We start from the raw sequence: 20,192 nt of genomic DNA, 5'->3' as shown, positions 1-20,192 counted from the left end.
CCAGGCCTGTGTCGAGCTGCCCGACAAACTCAGGTCCTTGCAACCGAGGGGTTTTCCAGACCCTCCCGCTTCGTAGCAGCGATTGTGCCCGCTGCGTGGCCTTGGCTGCGTCTGAACTGCAGGGAGAAGGGAAAGAAGGGAAAAAAAAGAAAAAAGGAACAAACCTGTTTTCCTGCTGCTAAGCGGAGAGAGAGGGGCTTTACTCCCCCCGCTCTCTTTCTCTGGAGCATTGTCATCCGTCCTTGTTGTGGCGCTGTGTTGCTTCTCAGCTTTGAAGCAGGGGTTGTTGGTGGTGTTTCTTTTTGCTTCTGTCTTGTTTCCTAGGTTTGGCACATCTGCAAAGAGAGCTCATCATTTTCCCTCCTTGCTGAAGTCAGTCTTTTCACACGGGTCAGCTTTGGGGGTCGGAGTGGTGCTGGTTTGGGTGTGGAGTGCAGCCAGGTTGGTTTGATGTGGAGTTGAACTGATTTGTTGTCATGCTGGGCTGGAGATCCTGCCCTCCCAGATGGGGGCGAGAGGGAGGTTTTGTTCCCCCCCAGCGATGTTACTGCTCGAGAACGGTAATGGTGCATCGAGGAGTCTGAGGGTGAAATTCAAAGGCATTGCCGGTGGGTCCATAGTTCTAATGAAGCTGGGAAACTAAACCAATTTGGTTTTTTTTTAATAGACTTATTCTGTGGTAACCGGTTGTGAGAGACGACTTAGTAAATTCACCGCGCTGGTTTTTGAGGTCGTGGGAGAGAACGAAAGAAAGGCTGTTTTGTGAGACCAATAGAATGCCAAATTGGGAACAAAGTTTTAATGCGTGAATTCCGGTAGTTGCCAGAAAGTCCTGTACCTCTCTTGGGTCAAGATTCATTAAGAAAATTGTAAGCCCAAATAATGTTTTTTGAGAATTCTGTTTAGTTGTGTGTCCTACGAGAAACTGCTTGGACGGTGCAGATCTGCTTGCTGCGAGTGAGAAATTTTAAGGAGGAAACTCTAAATTTGACTTGTGATTCTGAGTACGCAGTCAAGGTCCAACGCACGTATCTGATTCTGAACTGGTTTGGTTTTGGTTTTGTTTTGTTTAAACAAAAAGGGGGGAAAAGTAGGGAAAACACCACAAAACCAATTGTCAAAAGCATTGTATGTGATGAATCGCTTATATCTAAGTGGTGCAGCCTAAATTTGCCCTGTGATGGAACACTTTGCAAGTATGACCCAAAACCATGTTAAATCAGAAAGAACCTGCATTAGTTATGGACAAATCACTAGTTAATGGTAAATGGAAAAGGCCACATCAATTGATAACCTGGGGAAAAGGTTATGCTTGTGTCATTACGGGCCGAGGATTGAAGTGGATTCAACAAAGAACCGACGGATGCAGACGGACAGGAGGAGATAAGTTGTGAGGACTGTTTCAGATGTAAACCGTGGATCCTAATTCAGTGTTATAGATGCTCACAGACCTGGTGGCCCAGAAGCCTATTAGCAAGCGGGTGGTGTACCTTCTGTGGAGAATGGCAACTTGAGCAAACAGCAGGACAGCCAAAAGGGTGATATTACTCTTAGATAGTCGATGCAAAAATGAGGTAAAACTATGAGACATTCTTACCATAGTATCTACTGCACTCCCTCTCCCTAGTCTAGCAGCTGGTAAACCTTTAGGAGACATATCAAAGTTAAGCTATTGGTCTTTTAAACAGGCTTATCTAACTTCTGAGATACCGACTCAATTAATAGTAGATGTTGATGGTATTAGGCATGTTACACTTCAAAATCGTGTTGCTATAGATTTTTGTTGTTATCGTGAGGACATGCTTGTGATGAATTTAAGAGAAAGATGTTGTATTAACATGTTTAATCATTCTGGATCTATTCTTAGTACTTTAGACAAACTAAAACAGCACGCTAATAAAATTGTCATAGTAGAATTAAGGTTTGACAAATGGCTTAAAAGCTTGGAAATAGGTGGGTAGTTGTTTGATCTGATTATGTAAGGCTTAGCTACATTATATGTAACTGTAATCATTGTTGTTAATCATATGTTGTATGCTACGGTGTGTTTCAAAGATGATTCCGCGCGTTGTAAACGAGGCCTGGCTGATTCAAAAACAAAAAGGGGGAATTGTGGGAGATTTAAGGGATTTTCTTAAAGTTGTTGTGTGGATGGGTTTCTGTTAGGTAGAGATTTATTTCTGAACTAGACAAAGCGACTCCAAGGCCGGCGTGAAGGCTGAAAACCAACACCTGTTATGAGAGCGAAGTAATTCTATAATAACAAGACCTGAACGTGGACGATATCCGATCAGCCGACGCGTGTTTGGAACGTGGACGCTTATCGAGAAATAACTGCGTATATAAGGAGGCTTGTCTCTGTAACAAATGGCTTCGCTTGAATTCGTATTGAATTGTGTGGACTCCGTGAGTTTTCGCCATCGCGCACCTGCGCTCCTGTCAGGCTCTGTCGGTCTTTGTCAAGCCCTATCGAGATGTCCTGGGGTCTGTCAGGCTTTGATGGGCTCTGTAGGGCTCTGTTGAGACCTGTTGGGTTCTGCTGAGCCCTGTCAAGATTTCTCAGGCTTTGTTGAGACCCCCAGGGCTCTGTCAAACACAAAAAGGCTCTATCAGGAACTCAAAAGATTTGTCAGGTCCTGTCGGGCTCTGTTGGAATCTGTCTGACACCGCCGGGCCTTGTCGTGCCCTGTCGGGCCATTTAAGGCCCTGTCTGGCTTTGGCGGGCTCTGTCTGGCAATGTTGGGCTCTGTCAGTCTCTGTCGAGCCGTGTTGGGTTTTGTTGGGATCTGTTGGGCTCTGTCAATCTCTGTTGAGCCGTGTTGGGATCTATCGGGCTCTGACGGGCTCAGTTCCACCTTGTCGGGCCCTGTCGGGCTCTGTTGGGCGTTGTCGGGCAGTATCGGGCTCTGTCGGGCCTTGTCGGGCTTTGTCGAGCTCTGTCAGGCCTTATCGGGCCCTATCGTGCCTTATCGAGACTTGTCAGGCTCTCTCGGGCTTTGTCAGACCTTTTCGAGCTCTGTTGGGCTCATCGGGCTCTATCGGGCCCTGTTGGGTTCTCTCAGGCCTCGTCAGGCCCTGTTGCGCTCTGTCTGGCCCTGTCAGGCCCTGTTGCGCTGTGTTGGGCCCTGTCAGGCCCTGTCGGGCCTTGTCGTGCTCTGTTGGTCTCTCAGGTTCTGTCAGGACCTGTTGAGCCTTTTCGGGCTCTGTCAGGCTCTTTTGAGCCTTGATGAGCCCTGTCAGACCCTGTCAGACCTTGTGTAACTCTGCCAAGCTCTGTCTGGCTTTTTCATGTTCTGTCAAGCTCTGTCAGGTCTTATCAGGCCCTGTCAGGCTCTGTTGGGCCCTGTCAAGCTCTGTAGGGCCTTCTTGGGCCCTGTTGGGCTCTGTGGGGCTTCATCGTGCCTTGTCAGGCCCTTTCAGGCCCTGTCGGGCCCTCACAGACCCTGACAGGCTAACCCTGGCCTAACCCTAACCTAACACTTACCCTTACCATAACCGTGACACTAACCCTAACCTAAGTTAAACCATAACTATAAACCTAACCCTAACCTAAGCCTAACTGTATCCTAAGCCTACCCTCGGTCTAATCCTAAACCTAACCCTAACCTAAGCCTAAGCCTAACCCTAACTGTACCTTAAGCCTACCCTCAGCCTAATCCTAAACTCAACCCTTACCCTAAACCTAACCCTAACCTAACCCTGACTCTGACCGTAACCCTAACCCTAAACCAAGTCTAAGCCTACACCTAAGCCTGACCCTAACCCTGACTAAGCCTAATCCTAAACCTAATTGTAACCTCAGCCTAACCCTAAGCCTCAACCTAACCCTCACCCTTACCCTAACACTGATCTACCCCTGACTCCGACCGTGACCCTAACCCTAACCTAAGCCTAAGCCTAACCCTGACCATAACCTAAGCCTAACCCTGTGGGGGACTACGGTGCGTCCGTGGATTCCCTGACGGAGAGCATGGGAACAGAAATTAGCCTTGAAGATAGGAAGGCCTACCCGTGAGAAAGATGGGAGTAAAGGAGTATCCGGAGATGTTAAGGATGTACCCGTGAGAGAGAAGGGAGTAGAAGAGTAACACTGATGATAGCAAAATCAGCCAATGAGATGTTACTGCTGTAACTTGTAACCAATAGTGAAGAGACACATGAATTGGTAAAACTGTATAAAAATGCACTTGTGGCATCTACTACTTTCATCCTGGAAGAACTTGGTCCATGTCGTTTGTCCGTCTCAACCACGACATAACCCTAAACCTGACTGTAACCTAAGCCTAACCCTAAACCTAATCCAAACCCGTACCCTAACTCTAAACCTAACCTTGACCCAGTCCTGACTCTGACCGTGACCCTAACCTAAGCCTACACCTAGGCCTAACCCTAACCCTAAACCTAACTGTAACCTAAGCCTAACCCTAACCCTGACTCTGACCGTGACCCTAATGCTAACCTAGGCCTAGGCCTATGCCTAAGCCTAACCCTAAGCCTAAGGCCCTTACCCTAAGGCCCTACCCCTAACCCTGACCGAACCCTGATCTGATCGTGACCCTAAGGCTTACCATTAGGCCTTGTTGGGAAATGTCAGGCTCTGTCAGTCTCTGGCAGACTCTCTTGGGCCTTGTCGGGGATCTGTTGGGCGTTGTCAGGCCCTGTTGGGCTCTGTCGGGCCTTGTTGTGCTCTGTTGGTCTCTGTTAGTACCTGTCAGGCCTTATCGGGCTCTCTTGGGCTTTGTCAAGCCCTGTCAAGCCCTGTCAGGCCCTGTCAGGCTTTGTCAGGCTTTGTCGGGCTCTGTCGGGCCGTATTGGGCCTTGTCAGGTCCTGTCAGGCTCGGGCCTTGTTGGGCTCTGTCAGGCCTCGTTGGGCTCTGTAGCGCTCCGTCAGGCTCCGTCAGGCCTTGCCGGGCCCTAGCCCTAAAGCCTAACCCTAAACCCTAACTTCTGTAGGGCCTTCTCGTGCTCTCTTGGGCTCTGTCAGGACCTGTCGGGCCTTATGGGGACCCGTTGGGCCTTGTCAGGCTGTCGAGCCTTGTCAAGCTCTGTCGGGCTTTGTTGATGGACCCTGTCAGACCTTGCGTAACTCTGTCAAGCTCTGTCAAGCCCTGTCAGGCTCCATCAGGCCTTGTCAGGCATTCTCAGGCTCTGTGGGCCCTGTGGAACTCGGGGGTTGTCCTCTGTAAGTGCTCCAAGGACCGGGCGCACTTGCATCGCTCCTATTCGCGTCATTCTTACATACACGCTACAATTTCTGAAAAGTCTGACATACAATACATCTATAGCCGGAGATATTTGATGATGTTAATTATAATTTGTTTTCTTACTGACAATCCATCTGAGCTCTCAGCTTCTGAACAATGTGTTACTTCATGTTCTGTCTCCCTCTTGTCATGCAGAAGGATCTAAAATATGACAAATGTCCCCTCATTGTGCAAGAGAGAAATAGGCAAAAACCCCTCGGTGTCCCAGGGGAGGTCTCTGGGGGTCCCTTGGTGTCCTGGGGGAGGTCTCTGGGGGTGCCCCCGATGTCACTGTGGCCCTGCGGGGTCCCCTCGGTGTCCCGGGGGAGGTCTCAGGGGGTCCCCTCGGTGTGGCTGTGGCCCCGGGGAGTCCCCGCTGCCCTTGGCGCTCATGGAGGGGGGTCCCCACGACCTCCTCGGGGGGTCCCCCAGCCCCTGTAGACTCTGCCCGTAGCCTCTCCTGGATCACCCTGTTCAGTACTGGGGAGGATGGGGCTGTGACCCCAAACAGCGCCCCACCCCCTGACCCCACCCCGCAGAGAACAGAGACAGCGGTAAAATCCATCACTTTAATAGAATGGGGGGGCCCCAACAGATGACCCTCCCCCAAGACGAAACCAGGGGCCCCACGGCCCCCCCAGTCCCACGCACCTCAGGGGGACAACAGGAAATAAATAACGGAGGAGGGGGCCCAAAGACAAGTGTGGGGGGGGTGTCACCAAGCATTTGGGTCCCGGGGGGGTCAGGGGTCCCCAAGGTGCTGCGGGGGGGGCTCGGGGGGTGGCTCACGGTGGCTCTTGAGCGTGTGGAACTTGAGGCCCTGGGGGGTCCGGAAGCAGCGGGGACAGCGAGGGCAGGGCAGGGGAGGGGGCCCTCCGCTCCCCCCGGCCCCCCCGCTCCCACCGGCCCCCCCGTGGCGCCGCATGTGCCACGTCAGGGACGCGCGTTGGCGGCAGCGGAACCCACAGAGCTGGCACCTGGCAGGGAACAGCGGGTCAGGGGGCCCCCGTGCCACCCCCTCACTGCAGGGGGGCGTCTCCAGCATCCCCACTTGCTCCACGGGGGTCTCTGTGTCCCCACGGCCCCGCTCACTCCACAGGGATCTCCGCGTCCCCAGCGTCCCCACTCACTCCACAGGGGCCTCTCCACTGTGTGTCCGTCTGTGAACGTCCAGGTGGTTTTTGCGCTTGAATGATTTCCCGCAGGTGTCGCAGGGGAACTCGCGTGTGCCTGGGGACATGGCGACATCGTTGGGGCACACAGGGACATCGTTAGGGGACACTGGGGGACGCTGGGGACTCACCCGAGTCCACGAGCATTTGCTGGCGTAGCTTTAAGCTCCTCCCAGAGGCCTGGGGACAATTGAGGGGACAACTGTGGGCACACCCCCAGGGACACCCCCATGTCCATCCCTTGTGCTGCGTCAAGCCCAGAGGGCGGTGAGGGGGTTCTGGGGGGACACAAGGGAACATGGGGGGGCAGGGGAGGGACACAGGGGCTGTCGGGGGGGCAAGGGGTACAAGGGGTGTTGGGGGGGTCTTGGGGAGCACAGGGGGTGTTGGGGGGTTTGTACCTGGCAGCTGCTGCGGAACCGTCCCCGTTTTTGGGGGGGGGTGTCACCAATGGGCTCCGGGAGCCCCCCAGAGGGCGGGGGAGGGGGGCGGCCCCGCCGGCTGCGCCGCCTGCACGGGGGAGGGGAGAGAGTGAGACCCCCCCCCAGCACAGGAGGAATTCATCCAGCCCCCTTAATGCGCCTGAAGAGCCCCAAACGGCCCCCCAAAACAAACCCCCCAGAACAGCCCCTGCCCCCAGGTTCCCCCACGACCCCCTGAACCCCCAATGACCCCCACAAAACCTGCAGGCAACCCCCGGCTACCCCCACTTCCCCAGGGATACCCCAAACTCTCCCCAGCCAACCTGAGCGGCTCCCGCGGGATCTCGTAGACAATGGTCAACCCGTCTTCCTCGGGGAGGGGGTCCTGGGGAGGCTCCGGGCGGGGCTCGACCGTGGGAACTGGTGGCTCCTCCTGCTTCAGCCCCGGCACCTCCTGCTGCTCCTCTGCAGGGGGGGGCTGTGACACACCCCCCAAACCCTCCCCATCCCCATGAACCCCCCACCACCGCCAAACCTGTGACCCCCCCATCACCCCCATCCCCGTGACCCCCCCAAACCCGTGACTCCCCCACACCACCTCCATCCCTGTGACCCCCCCACTACCCCCATCCCCATGACCCCCCAAACCCTCCCCATCCCCATGAACCCCCCCACCACCCCCATCCCTGTGACCCCCCCCATCACCTCCATCCCCGTGACCCCCCAAACCCTCCCCATCCCCGTGACTCCCCCCACCACCCCCAGTCCCTGTGACCCCCCCCCTCCCCCCGTACCTGTTTTAGCAAGGGGGGGCCCCGGGGAGAGGGCGCCCCCCCCATCCAGCAGCGCACAGGGCAGCTCGGCCCCTCCCACGTCCAGCTGCAGCCCCCCCAGCGCCTCGAACGGGGGGGTGGCCAGGATGAGCAGGGGGGGGCCCAATGGGACAGGGGGGCCCAGAGGGACAGGGGGGCCCAGAGGAATGGGGGGGCCCAGCCCCACACACAGCACAGCCTCCAGTGCTGCCCCCCGCCCCCCACTTGGGGGTTGACCTGGCCCTTCCGCACCCCCTGCTGCTGGGGGGGCCCCCCTGGGTGCAGCCTCCGAGCTGGAGCTGCTGCTGCTGCCTGAGGGAGAGACGGGGGGCTGGGAACCGGAGGGGAGGGAACCCCAAAGAGGAACCCCCCCCCCCCCAAGGGGCAACCCCCACAAAGGAATCCCCAGTCCCAAAGGGGAACCCCCCAGGTGTCACCAGCATTCCCCACCCCCAGGCCAGGCTCCCGCACCACCGCTGCTCCCCCCTCACTGTCGCTGCTGTCCCCCCCAGCCCTGTCACCTTCACTGCCCACCCCCATCCATCGCTATCAGCCCCCCCGCTCTCTGCTCACTGTCACCACCCGCCCACACTGTCCCTGTCCCCCCCACCACTGCCGCTGTCCCCGTCCCCTCACCGCTGTCACTGTCGCTGTCGCTGCCGCTCTGGGCGCGCGGCGGGTGCAGGTCCTGGAAGTAGCGGTGTCCGCGCTCACACTGCCACACGGCCGTGCTGCTGAGCCCCAGCGCCGGCTCCAGCTCCGCCAGCCGCGGCTCGGCCGGGCAGCGCCCGCGGTGATCCTGGTACCACAGTGCCGCGTGCCGCAGGCAGTTCACGTTGCGCCGCCGCCCTGGGGGGGAGCCTGACACCCCCAGAGCCACAGAGCCCACCCTGGGGGGGATCCTGACACCCCCAGAGCCACAGACCCCCCCAGAGCCCACCCTGGGGGGGATCCTGACACCCCCAGAGCCACACACCCACAGACCCCCCACAGCACCCACAGACCCCCCAAAGCGGGGAGCCTGACACCCCAGAGCCCACAGACCCCCCAGAGCCCCATGGAACCCCCCAGAGCCCACCCTGGGGGGGATCCTGACACCCCCAGAGCCACAGACCCCCATAGCACCCACAGACCCCCCAAAGTGGGGAGCCTGACACCCCAGACCCACAGATCCACCACCCCACCCCCCCCGAATTCCCTGACCCCCCCCCAGCGCCCACAGACGCCGCCTGGGGGGGTCCTGCCCCCTTGTCCCCTCTCCCCCAACACTCACTTTTCTTCCGCTTGGGGATTTTGGGGATTTGCTCCCACGGCTTCCTGCAGAGAGAGGGGGCGTGCGGGGGTCGAACCGGGACAAACCTCCGTTCCCCCGGGGTCCCTGTTACCCCCGGTCCCGCCCAGTTCCCCCGGTCCCTCCCGCTCCCTGCCCCCGCTCACCCATTGCCGCCCGGTTCCCCGGTCCCTCCCGCTCCCTGCCCCCGCTCACCCATTGCCGCCCGGTTCCCCGGTCCCTCCCGCTCCCTGCCCCCGCTCACCCATTGCCGCCCGGTTCCCCGGTCCCTCCCGCTCCCTGCCCCCGCTCACCCATTGCCGCCCGGTTCCCTGGTCCCTCCCGCTCCCTGCCCCCGCTCACCCATTGCCGCCCGGTTCCCCGGTCCCTCCCGCTCCCTGCCCCCGCTCACCCATTGCCGCCCGGTTCCCCGGTCCCTCCCGCTCCCTGCCCCCGCTCACCCGCGCCGCCCGGCGCGCTGCCCCCGCTCCAGCCCCAGCAGATAGGCCGCGAGCTTCGCGTCGCTCCAGCCGCTGCGGCGCCGCAGGTCGACCCAGGGCCCGTGCGCCTCACCCAGGTACACCCGCCGCACGTCGTACTTCTTCCGCGACTCCAGCCGCCGCCGCGCCCGGTCCGACTCGGTCAGCCGCGGTCGCCCCCGCGCCTTCCGCCCGCCACCGGGCTCCTCCGCGGGGCCGCCCCCGGGGCCCCCGGACCCGTCGGCCGCGCTCATGCCGGCCCCACCGCCCCGCGCCCCGCGGCGCGCGATGATGACGCCACCGCCGCGGCGGCAGGAGGCGCCGTTTGACGCGAGGCGCGGCGCACTGCGCACGCGCGGGGGGAGCGCGGCCGGCAGCCGGTGAGCGTGTGCGCGCGCTTCCGCCAGGCCCCGCCCAGAGCGCGTCAGGACGGCCCGTGCGCATGCGCGGAGCCCGGGGTGCCCGCTCGCCGCGGAGCGCCCCCCTGTGGCTGCCCCGAGCGCTGCGCCCCCAAACTCGACACCAATCACCGCACAAACGACACCAATCACCCCAAATCTGACACAGACCACCCCAAACCTGACACTAAACATCCCAAACTCGACACTAATCTCCCCAAACCCGACACAGACCAACCCAAACCTAACACTAAACATCCCAAACTCGACACTAATCTCCCCAAACCCGACACAGATCACCCCAAACCTGACACCAAACATCCCAAACTCAACACCAATCATCCTGAACCCAACAGAGGTCACCCCAGGAATGACACTGATCACCCCAAACCCGACACAGACCACCCCAAAAGCGACACTAAATACCCCCAAAACGACACAAATCACCCGAAACTGGTGTCGGTTCCTTTATTTCCGTGGAGGTTCCAGCACGGGGGGCGGGGGGGGCCCTGCCCGCAGTCGCAGCCCCGGGGGGGTCGCAGAGGGGTCCCCGCCCCCCAGGCGGAACACGACAGGCGTCTGTCCGAGCACCGGGTTGTTCTGCTGCAGCCCCGCGATCCAGCGGCCCAACGTGCGCCGGTCGCCCGCGCCCGCCATGCAGAGTGCGAACACAGGGCCCTCAAGCACTGGGGGAAGCAGGGCGGGGCTGCGGACACGCCCTGCCCCGCCCTGCCCCCCTCCCGCCTGGCCGCGCCCCACACCCTGGCCCTGCCTGCCACCCAGTCCCGCCCCACCCCCTGGCCCCGCCTGCCTTCTGGCCCCACCCCACCCCCTGGCCCCGCCCCACAACCCTGGCCCCGCCCCCCGTACCCTCATCCACGTCGAACTCGTCATCATCCCAGGGCCCGCGCTCCAGGTCCAGGTCCAGGCTCAGCGGGAAGTACAGGCTGCGCTCGGGGTCGGGAGGCTCGGCCTGGAGGGCAGGGGGGTCCCACAGGTCCCCCACATCCCCTGGGTCCCCCCCGTTCCCATCCTGTTCCCCTGTCCCCCCTCTCACCCTCAGGGGGTTCCCAACAGGTCCCCCCATCACCCCCCTCCCCTGGGTCCCCTCATCCCCTCTCTCACCCCCAGGGGGGGTTCTGGTGGGTCCCCCCTCAGCACGTGGTACTGGAGCCGGTGGCCGCGCAGCCAGATGGGGAACGGCCCCTCCACGAACACGGGCCGGGCCGGGCTGTGCTGGGCCAGCAGCTCCTGCTGGTCCGGACTTTGTGCACCTGGGGACAAGAACAGCACCCCAAAACTGACAGGGGACCCCAACATCCCCAGGGCCGGGCCGTGCTGGGCCAGGAGCTCCTGCTGGTCAGGTGACCCCCACCCACCACCACAGGGCTCCTCCGAACACCTGGGTCCCTCGCACAGGCCAGCGTCCCCAGCCCCACACGCTAGGTCTCCCCAAACACAAGAGGCCAGAAACGGGACCCCCCACGATGCGCAGGACCCCCTCAGGGGCCCCCCACCCCACCACTCACCCACAATGAAGGGCTGGACGGAACCTTTGTCATCCCCCTCATCTGGCACCGGCTCCTGCGGGGGGGACATGGGGGTCACCAGTCCCCCCAGCAACCTGGGGACACCCCCGTGTCCCACATCCCTCTGTCCCCTGAGGTGTCCTCATGTCCCTGGGGCGTGCCCCGTCCCATGGCACCTGGAAGACGGTGATCCGCGCGTCGGGGTCGTTGGCGATGCGCCGCAGCGCCAGGCGGGCGATGGGCAGCCCGGGCGGGGGCAGCACGGGGGGCAGCGGGTGGGGGTCCAGGTGCCGCGCGCGGGGCAACCAGTACAGCAGCCGCTGGCACTTCCGCACGGGGCGGCTGCGCGGCCCGAAGATCCCGAGCAGCAGGAACCGCGTCTCCGCGTCCGGCATCACACCTGACGGACCCAGGCGTCCGGGGGACACAGGGTTCAGGGGACCCAGCCATCCGGAGCCCCTCCCCAGGGGTTCAGGGGACCCAGGCGTCCGGGGGACACAGGGTTCAGGGGACCCAGGCATCCAGAGCCCCTCCCCAGGGGTTCAGGGGACCCAGGCGTCCGGAGCCCCTCCCCAGGGAATTAGTGACATCTCCCCAGGGGTTCAGGGGACCCAGGCGCCCGGGGACACGGGGTTCAGGGGGCCCAGGCGTCCGGACCCCCGCGGGGCTCACCGTGCCGCTCCATCTGCTCCAGCAGCCGCAGCCCGCACTCCTGCTGGCGCGGGAAGGGCCCGAGCAGGCGCTGCAGCGGCCCCCGGGGCAGCCAGGGCCCGCGGGGCAGCAGCCGCAGCAGCCGGTGGTAAAGCGGCCGCTCCCGCGCCACCCCCAGCGCCGGCATCGCCGCCAGCGCCGCCTCCACCAGCTCCAGCCGCCCGCGCCGCCCCGGCGCTGCCTCCAGCGCCGACAGCGCGGCCTCGAACGCGGCGGCGCCGGGGGGATCGCCGGGGGGGTCACCGGAGGGGTCACCGGGGGAGTCACCGCGGGGGTCACCGGAGGGGTCACCGCGGGGGTCACCGTGGGGGTCACCGGAGGGGTCCCCCCAGGCCGGGTTTCCCGCCGGGCGCTGCCGGAGGCTCCGGGCGGCCTGGGGGAGAACGGGGGAGGGGAGCGGGGAGCGGAGCCGCCGTGCCCCCCACGTGACCTCGTGTCCCCGTGTTCCCCCGTGACCCCCGGGTCCCCTCCCCCCGCACCTGTGCGACCCCCCAGAGCCCCCGGGGCAGCGCGCGCGCCCAGCGCAGCCTCATGGCCGGAGGTCAGAGGTCGGAGGTCACGGCCGGACCGCGCGATCCCTCCGCTCCGCGGGCGCCGCCATTCCCGCCGACCCCGCTCCGCGGCCGCTTCCGGGGCGGGCGGGGCGGGGCCTGCGGTGCAGCCAATCGCCGCGCGCCTCTGGCCTGGGGGCGAGTTCCTGGGCGGTGATTGGCGGCGCGGGGGGGCGGGGCTCGGAGGGGTTCCCCGTGACGTCACAGGGGCCCCGCGGGTGAGTTCACAGCCGGGGTTCCGCCGTGACGTCAGAGCCGGGAATACGTGATGACGTCGGGACGGAGACGCCGGGCACGGGGGGGGGCGCACCACACACAGCCTGGGTTCGCGGTGACTTCACACGGGGCACTGTGACGTCAGAGCTGCAGCGGCTGCTATAAATGGAAATGGCAGCTCTGGGGGGCGGGGGCGGCCCCGGACGCCTGGGTCCCCTCGAACTCCTCGGTTCCCCCCCGGGGTCCCCGTGACGCCTGCGTCCCCCCCCACGCTCCCCGAACTCCTGGGTCCCCTCAGAACTCCTGGGTTCCCCGGGCGCCTGGGTTCCCCGGACGCCTGGGTCCATGGGACGCGCTCCCGGAGTGGAGGGGGAGGGGGACGCATTCCCCGCCCGTGACGAACGGTCCCCGTCCCCCCCCAGCCCCGGAGTCCGATCCGCTGACGGCACCGGGACCGCCTCCCCCCCACCCCGGACTGGGGGGATCCAGGCGTTCGGGGGGACCCAGGCGTCCGGGGAGGAGAGAGGGATGGGGGGGGAGAGCAGGGATAGGGGGAGGGGAGCTGGGGGGGGCGGCCCGGGGCTCCCCCGCCCCCTCGGGATCCCCCCCGCTAAATGTGGAAAAAATGACGCCATCACCCGCCCCGCGGTGACGTCAGCGCGGCGGGCGGCGCGGATTGGCCGCGCGCGGCCCCGGCCCGGGGGGGCTCCGCGACTTTTAAAAGTGGCGGCGGCGCCGGGTCGGGACCGGGACGAGCGACCCGGGACGGACCGACCGACCCCACCGGGACCGACCGACCCGGGACCCCCCGAACCGGCACCGACCGACACGCCGGGACCCCCCGAGCCCCCCCGGGAACCCCTGAACCGGGACCCCCCACCGACCCCATGTCCAACGCGAACTTCAACCGCGGCCCGGCCTACGGGCTGTCGGCCGAGGTGAAGAACAAGGTGGGCGGAACGAACGGAACCGGGGGAGCCGGGGGGGGACAGAACCGGACCTGGGGAACCGAACCCGGGAGGGCAGAATCGGGGGGGACAGAACCGACCCGGGCGGGACAGAACCGGGGGGACAGAGCCGGGCGGGTCGGGGGGGCAGGGCCGGCCGGAGCGGGCGGGGGGCGGGGGCAGGACCTGGCGCTGTCCCTGGTGCTGCCCCGCACGCCTGGGTCCCCTCCGCGGCGGTGATGCGCACTCGGACGCCTGGGTCCCCTCCGCGGCGGTGATGCGCACCCGGACGCCTGGGTCCCCTCTGCGGGGGGTAATGGGCACCCGGACGCCTGGGTCCCCTCCGCGGGGGTGATGCGCACCCGGACGCCTGGGTCCCCTCCGCGGGGGGTGATGCGCACTCGGACGCCTGGGTCCCCTCCGCGGCGGTGATGCGCACCCGGACGCCTGGGTCCCCTCTGCGGGGGGTAATGGGCACCCGGACGCCTGGGTCCCCTCCGCGGGGGTGATGGACAGAACGGACGCCTGGGTCCCCTCTGCGGGGGGTAATGGGCACCCGGACGCCTGGGTCCCCTCCGCGGGGGTGATGGGCACCCGGACGCCTGGGTCCCCTCCGCGAGGGTGATGGGCACCCGGACGCCTGGGTCCCCTCTGCGGGGGGTAATGGGCACCCGGACGCCTGGGTCCCCTCCGCGGGGGTGATGGGCACCCGGACGCCTGGGTCCCCTCCGCGAGGGTGATGGGCACCCGGACGCCTGGGTCCCCCCGCCGTGCCTCAGTTTCTCCCCGCAGACGCCCCGCGGGCCACAGCGCGCGAAGGGTTAACCCGGAGGGCCAGGGGGGGCTCTGGGCGGCCCGGGGGGGCTCGGAGGGGCCCCACCGCCCCCGGCCCCGCCACGAGCCCTTATAAGGTGTCGCAGCGCGGCGGGCGCGCGGCTGCGGGCCGGGACTATATATGGGCAAAGGTTCGGCGGGCCCGGACGCCTGGGTCCTCCCGGGGGGGCGGGGCGGGGGGGCCCCGGATGCCTGGGTCCTCCCGGGGGGGGCGGGGCAGCCCCGGACGCCTGGGTTCTCCCCCCACCACCCCTCCCGGCAGTGGGGTGACCCAGGTGTCCGGGGCTGTTCTCACTCTCTCCAAAGGGGGCTGAGCTTGTGGGTCACCCCCAGTCTGAGCCCCCCGTGTCCTCTCGACTGACCACGTCCCCCAACGTGTCCCCTGATGGTTTCCTCTCTGTCCCTTGATGTGTCCCCCATGTTCCAATGGTGTCCCCATGTCCCCCCGATGTGTCTCCATGTCCCCTGATGCGTCCCCCACCCCATGTTCCAATGGTGTCCCCATGTCCCCCCAATGTGTCTCCATGTCCCCTGATGTGTCCCACAACATATCTCCTGATGTCCCTGTGTCCCCTGCCGTGTCCCCTGATGTCCCCTGTTCCCCATGTCCCCTGCCGTGTCCCCTGATGTCCCTTGTCCCCCCGTCCCCCACCGTGTCCCATGCTGTCCCCTGTCCCCCCATCCCCTGCGGTGTCCCATGCTGTCCCCTGTCCCCCCGTCCCTTGCCGTGTCCCACGCTGTCCCCTGTCCTCAGCTGGCGCAGAAGTACGACCCGCAGCAGGAGCGGGCGCTGCGCACCTGGATCGAGGGGACGACCGGACGGCGCCTTGGGGACAATTTCATGGACGGGCTGAAGGACGGAGTCATCCTCTGCGAGTATGGCCCTGCCCTTGACCTATGACCCCTGCCCTGACCCCCTGACCCTGCCCTGACCCGCCCTTGACCCCAGGCTGATCAACAAGCTGCAGCCGGGCTCCGTGCAGAAGGTGAACGACCCCGTCCAGAACTGGCACAAGGTGAGGGGACGGGGGGTTGGGGATCCTGGGGGGGGGCCCAGGGGTGTCCAGGGGGTGTCTGGGGGTCCCGGGGGGTTTGCAGGGGTCTCGGTGCGTTCGGGGAGTGTCTGAGGGTGTCCAGGGTGTGTTCGGGGATGCCGAGAGTGTCTGGGGGGTGTCCGGGGGTGTCCGGGGTCCCAGCCGCGCTGCCTCCCCAGCTGGAGAACATCGGGAACTTCCTCCGCGCCATCAAGCGCTACGGGGTGAAGCCGCACGACATCTTCGAGGCCAACGACCTGTTCGAGAACACGAACCACACGCAGGTGCAGTCGACGCTGATGGCGCTGGCCAGCCAGGTGACACGCGGGGTCCACGCCCCCGGGGGGGCATCAACCACGGGGCAAAGCTGGGGGGGCCAGGGGTGTTTGGGGTGGGGGGCTGTGCCCACGCCCCCCCAGCGCCCCCTCTCCCCGCCCCCCCAGGCCAAGACCAAGGGGAACAACGTGGGGCTGGGGGTGAAATACGCGGAGAAGCAGCAGCGACGGTTCCACCCCGAGAAACTGCGTGAGGGGCTGAACATCATCGGGCTGCAGGTGACGGGGACATGGGGGGACAGGGCTGAACATCATCGGGCTGCAGGTGACGCGGACATGGGGGGACAGGGCTGAACATCATCGGGCTGCAGGTGACGGGGACATGGGGGGACAGGGCTGAACATCATCGGGCTGCAGGTGACGGGGACATGGGGGGACAGGGCTGAACATCATCGGGCTGCAGGTGACGGGGACATGGGGGGACAGGGCTGAACATCATCGGGCTGCAGGTGACGCGGACATGGGGGGACAGGGCTGAACATCATCGGGCTGCAGGTGACGGGGACATGGGGGGACAGGGCTGAACATCATCGGGCTGCAGGTGACGGGGACATGGGGGGACAGGGCTGAACATCATCGGGCTGCAGGTGACGCGGACATGGGGGGACAGGGCTGAACATCATCGGGCTGCAGGTGACGGGGACATGGGGGGACAGGGCTGAACATCATCGGGCTGCAGGTGACGGGGACATGGGGGGACAGGGCTGAACATCATCGGGCTGCAGGTGACGGGGACATGGGGGGACAGGGCTGAACATCATTGGGCTGCAGGTGACGGGGACATGGGGACACGAGGGGACATGGGGTGACAGGGCTGAACATCATCGGGCTGCAGGTGACAGGGACATGGGAACACGAGGGGACATGGGGGGACAGGGCTGAACATCATTGGGTTGCAGGTGACAGGGACATGGGGACACGAGGGGACATGGGGTGACAGGGCTGAACATCATCGGGCTGCAGGTGACAGGGACATGGGGACACGGGGGGACATGGGGGGACAGGGCTGAACATCATCGGGCTGCAGGTGACGGGGACATGGGGACACGGGGGGACATGGGGGGACAGGGCTGAACATCATCGGGTTGCAGGTGACGGGGACACGGGGGGACACGGGGGGATGTGGGGAACAGGGGGGTTTCGTGTCCCCTCGGTGCAGCTGGTGACAGTGTCCCGTGTCCCCAGATGGGCACCAACAAGTTCGCCAGCCAGCAGGGGATGACGGCCTACGGGACACGGCGGCACCTCTACGACCCCAAACTGGGCACCGACCAACCGCTGGACCAGGTCACCATCAGCCTGCAGATGGGGACCAACAAGGGCGCCAGCCAGGTGGGACAGGGACAGATGGACGCGGGACACAGGTGGGACGGGGGGGGATGGGGGGTCCCCAGATGTGTCTCCCTGAAGAGCCCAAGGGACCCCTGGGGACACTGAGGGACCCTCGGGAGGACAAGGGACCCCTCGGCCCCTCTCCTGTCCCAGCGTTGTCCCCGTCCCTCTGTCCACATCCCCGTCCCTGTGTCTCTGTCCCTGTCCCCTGCACTGTCCCTCTGTCTCCGTCCCTCTGTCCCTGTGTCCCCATCCCCACACCCATCCCTCTGTCCCAATCCCCATCCCTGTGTCTCTGTCCCTGTGTCCCCGTCCCGATCCCCATGTCTCTGTCCCTCTGCCCGTCTGCCCCAGGCTGGAACGACGGCCCCTGGCCCCGAGCGCCAGATCTTTGAACCCTCCCTGGGCACCACGGGGTCAGCCCCGTGTCCGTGTCCCTGTGTCCCTGACCCCGTCTGTCCGTCCAGGCTGGAATGACGGCCCCGGGCACCAAGCGTCAGATCTTCGAGCCGTCGCTGGGCACCCAGCACTGCGACACGGGCACCATCGGGCTGCAGATGGGCAGCAACAAGGGCGCGTCGCAGACGGGGATGACGGTGTACGGGCTCCCGCGCCAGGTCTACGACCCCAAGTACTGCGGGGGCCCGGCGCTGCTGGGGGAGGACGGGCTGGACGGGCCCTTCGAGCACCAGTGACCGCGCGGCCCCCCCGGCACTGACCCCCCCGCACCCCCGCAATAAACACACACGCAAAGCGGCCGCCTCGCGACTGTGGGGACAGGGGACAAGGGGGGGACAACGCCGGAGACAATGCCAGGGACAATAAACACACGCAAAGGGGACAGGGGCACAATGCAGGGACAGTGGAGATGGGGGGAACAAAGAGGATGGGGGACAAGGGGGACAGTTTGTGAGAGGGAGGATAATGGGGGACAATGTGGGGGGACAACAGGGACAATGGGGGGACAGTGAGACACAGGGGGAAATGCGGGTACTGGGGTCCCTGAGGGGTCCCCAGGTCTGCGGGGCCGGGGGTGACGTGTCCCAGCGCAGCTGCCGAACCAGAGAAGACTCATTAGCGCCGAGAGCTCGTTAGCGTCACAGACCCCCCCCGGGGCTGTCACCCCATGTCCCCACAGACCCCACGTGTCCCCAGAGACCCCGCAGCGCCAACAGTGACCAGGACACGGAGCCCCTGGCCCAGCCCCGCGAGAGCATTTATTGGGAGGGGTCCCACCAAAACGTGTCACCCGCACACCCGCCCCGGCCCCGCGTCCCCCGCGTCCCCGCAGTTCAGTGCTCAGGGGACACACTAGGGGTCCCCACTGGAGCCCCCGTGTCTGGGGACAGAAACGGAGAAAACAACGAAAAAGCCACAGAATGGGGGAGGGTGACAGGGACGGTGTCACCCTGGGGGGTCGGGACAGCGATGTCCCCGCCGGGACAGGGACATCACTGGTTGGCGGCTTCACAGGCGTCGATCCAGTCGCTGTAAACGTCCACGGGTTCCGACAGGTCTGGGGGGGTCAAGGATCTAACGGGGCTGGGGGGTCCCAGGGGCTCCTGGGGGGTGTCCCCATTAGTGATACAGCGGATGGGGTCCCGGGGGTCAGGGGTCCTGGGGGTCCCGTTAAGGATACAGGTGATGGGGTCTTGGGGGTCCCGTTAAGGATACGGGGGATGAGGTCCCGGGGGTCAGGGGTCCCGGGAGTCCCGTTAAGGATACAGGGGATGGGGTCCCGGGGGTCCCATTAAGGATACAGGGGATGGGGTCCCGGGGGTCGGGGGTCCCGTTAAGGATACAGGGGATGGGGTCCCGGGGGTCGGGGGTCCCATTAAGGATACAGGTGATGGGCGTCTGGAACTCCTCCAGGCACACGGTGCAGGAGATCACCCCGGTGTTGCGGGCGCGGTCCCTGGGGACAAGGGCTGGGCGGTGACCTCAGGTGTCCCCTGGTTCCCCTGTTCCCCCATGTCCCCACTCCCCCCGTGTCCCCGCCGCTACCCCCGTGTCCCCGCTCCCCCGTGTCCCCGCCGCTCCCCCTGTGTCCCCGCTCCTCCCGTGTCTCCATTCCCCCGTGTCCCAGCTCCCCCGTGTCCCCGCCGCTCCCCCCGTGTCCCCGCTCCCCCCGTGTCCCCGCCGCTCCCCCGTGTCCCCGCCGCTCCCCCGTGTCCCCGCTCCCCCGTGTCTCCGTTCCCCCGCTCCCCCGTGTCCCCGCTCCCCCGTGTCCCCGCTCCCCCGTGTCCCCGCCGCTCCCCCCGTGTCCCCGCTTCCCCGTGTCCCCGCTCTCCCGTGTCCCCGCCGTTCCCCCGTGTCCCCGCTCCTCCGTGTCCCCGCCGCTCCCCCCGTGTCCCCGCTCCCCCGTGTCCCCGCCGTTCCCCCGTGTCCCCGCCGCTCCCCCGTGTCCCCGCCGTTCCCCCGTGTCCCCGCTCTTCCGTGTCCCCGCCGCTCCCCCCGTGTCCCCGCTCCCCCGTGTCCCCGCCGTTCCCCCGTGTCCCCGCCGCTCCCCCGTGTCCCCGCCGTTCCCCCGTGTCCCCGCTCCTCCGTGTCCCCGCTCACATCTTCACGTCGCAGGACTTCTCGTGGTTGCAGAAGGGACACGTGAACTGAGTCTCCAGCGTCCCTGTCACTTTCTTCTTGGGCGGCGGTTTCCGCTTCGATTTGCGGCGGCCCATGGCGGGGGGGCGGCTGCGGGGGGAGCGCTCACCGGGGGCAGCACCGGGACCCCCGGGCCCCCCGAACCGTCCGAGCCCCGGGACCCCCGGCCCGGCCGCAGCTGCCACTCCGGCCCGGCCCGCTACCGGAAACAGCCGCAAACCCCGCCCCTTCCGCCCTCCCTCGCGCCCATTGGCCGATGGGTGCGCGACCTCCACCCAATCGGCGGCGGGGGGGCGGGGCCACGCGGCC

The 20,192-nt window shown here is 65.0% G+C and overlaps 4 protein-coding genes across 12 annotated transcripts; 1 reads left to right on the top strand and 3 right to left on the bottom strand.

The window, feature by feature from the left end:
* Positions 1-1,826: 1,826 nt before the first annotated feature.
* Positions 1,827-9,667, bottom strand: ZNF653 (zinc finger protein 653). Of its 4 annotated transcripts, XM_071800703.1 has the most exons (10): positions 9,381-9,667; positions 8,923-8,966; positions 8,286-8,510; positions 7,632-7,961; positions 7,161-7,302; positions 6,817-6,925; positions 6,547-6,595; positions 6,374-6,473; positions 5,328-5,405; positions 1,827-2,586 (listed from the first exon to the last, which is right to left on the bottom strand). In XM_071800703.1, exons 1-9 carry the CDS (start codon positions 9,650-9,652, stop codon positions 5,366-5,368), a joined length of 1,311 nt encoding a protein of 436 aa, XP_071656804.1. In that variant the 5' UTR covers positions 9,653-9,667; the 3' UTR covers positions 1,827-2,586; positions 5,328-5,365. The 4 variants fall into 4 exon arrangements, with proteins under 4 accessions (XP_071656804.1, XP_071656803.1, XP_071656802.1 ...); XM_071800702.1 differs by lacking the exon at positions 1,827-2,586 and having other exon boundaries at positions 5,295-5,405; XM_071800701.1 differs by lacking the exons at positions 1,827-2,586; positions 5,328-5,405 and adding an exon at positions 5,799-6,220.
* Positions 9,668-10,250: 583 nt separating this feature from the next.
* ECSIT (ECSIT signaling integrator) lies at positions 10,251-12,689 on the bottom strand. The gene is made up of 7 exons (XM_065859246.2): positions 12,516-12,689; positions 11,998-12,409; positions 11,502-11,725; positions 11,326-11,380; positions 10,922-11,070; positions 10,667-10,769; positions 10,251-10,482 (listed from the first exon to the last, which is right to left on the bottom strand). The coding sequence occupies exons 1-7, from the start codon at positions 12,567-12,569 to the stop codon at positions 10,265-10,267; spliced, it is 1,215 nt and encodes a 404-aa protein (XP_065715318.1). The 5' UTR covers positions 12,570-12,689; the 3' UTR covers positions 10,251-10,264.
* An 817-nt stretch (positions 12,690-13,506) lies between these two features.
* On the top strand, positions 13,507-18,038 carry CNN1 (calponin 1). 4 transcript variants are annotated; one of them, XM_065859181.2, is made up of 7 exons: positions 13,515-13,753; positions 15,339-15,460; positions 15,534-15,600; positions 15,798-15,935; positions 16,062-16,172; positions 17,139-17,285; positions 17,753-18,038. In XM_065859181.2, exons 1-7 carry the CDS (start codon positions 13,691-13,693, stop codon positions 17,978-17,980), a joined length of 876 nt encoding a protein of 291 aa, XP_065715253.1. In that variant the 5' UTR covers positions 13,515-13,690; the 3' UTR covers positions 17,981-18,038. The 4 variants fall into 4 exon arrangements, with proteins under 4 accessions (XP_065715252.1, XP_065715253.1, XP_071656697.1 ...); XM_071800596.1 differs by lacking the exon at positions 13,515-13,753 and adding an exon at positions 14,692-14,715; XM_071800595.1 differs by lacking the exon at positions 13,515-13,753 and adding an exon at positions 14,805-14,859.
* A 439-nt stretch (positions 18,039-18,477) lies between these two features.
* Positions 18,478-20,115, bottom strand: ELOF1 (elongation factor 1). Of its 3 annotated transcripts, none has more exons than XM_071800597.1 (3): positions 19,845-20,115; positions 19,088-19,200; positions 18,478-18,801 (listed from the first exon to the last, which is right to left on the bottom strand). In XM_071800597.1, the coding sequence occupies exons 1-3, from the start codon at positions 19,958-19,960 to the stop codon at positions 18,737-18,739; spliced, it is 294 nt and encodes a 97-aa protein (XP_071656698.1). In that variant the 5' UTR covers positions 19,961-20,115; the 3' UTR covers positions 18,478-18,736. The 3 variants fall into 3 exon arrangements, with proteins under 3 accessions (XP_071656698.1, XP_065715342.1, XP_065715343.1); XM_065859270.2 differs by having other exon boundaries at positions 19,130-19,200; positions 19,845-20,111; XM_065859271.2 differs by having other exon boundaries at positions 18,795-18,902.
* Between the last annotated feature and the right edge of the window lie 77 nt (positions 20,116-20,192).

Source organism: Patagioenas fasciata, chromosome 32, assembly GCF_037038585.1.
Source record: "Patagioenas fasciata isolate bPatFas1 chromosome 32, bPatFas1.hap1, whole genome shotgun sequence".
Lineage (NCBI taxonomy): Eukaryota > Metazoa > Chordata > Aves > Columbiformes > Columbidae > Patagioenas > Patagioenas fasciata.
Note: the sequence above shows the minus strand (reverse complement) of the source record. Positions and strands in the feature narration are given on the sequence as shown.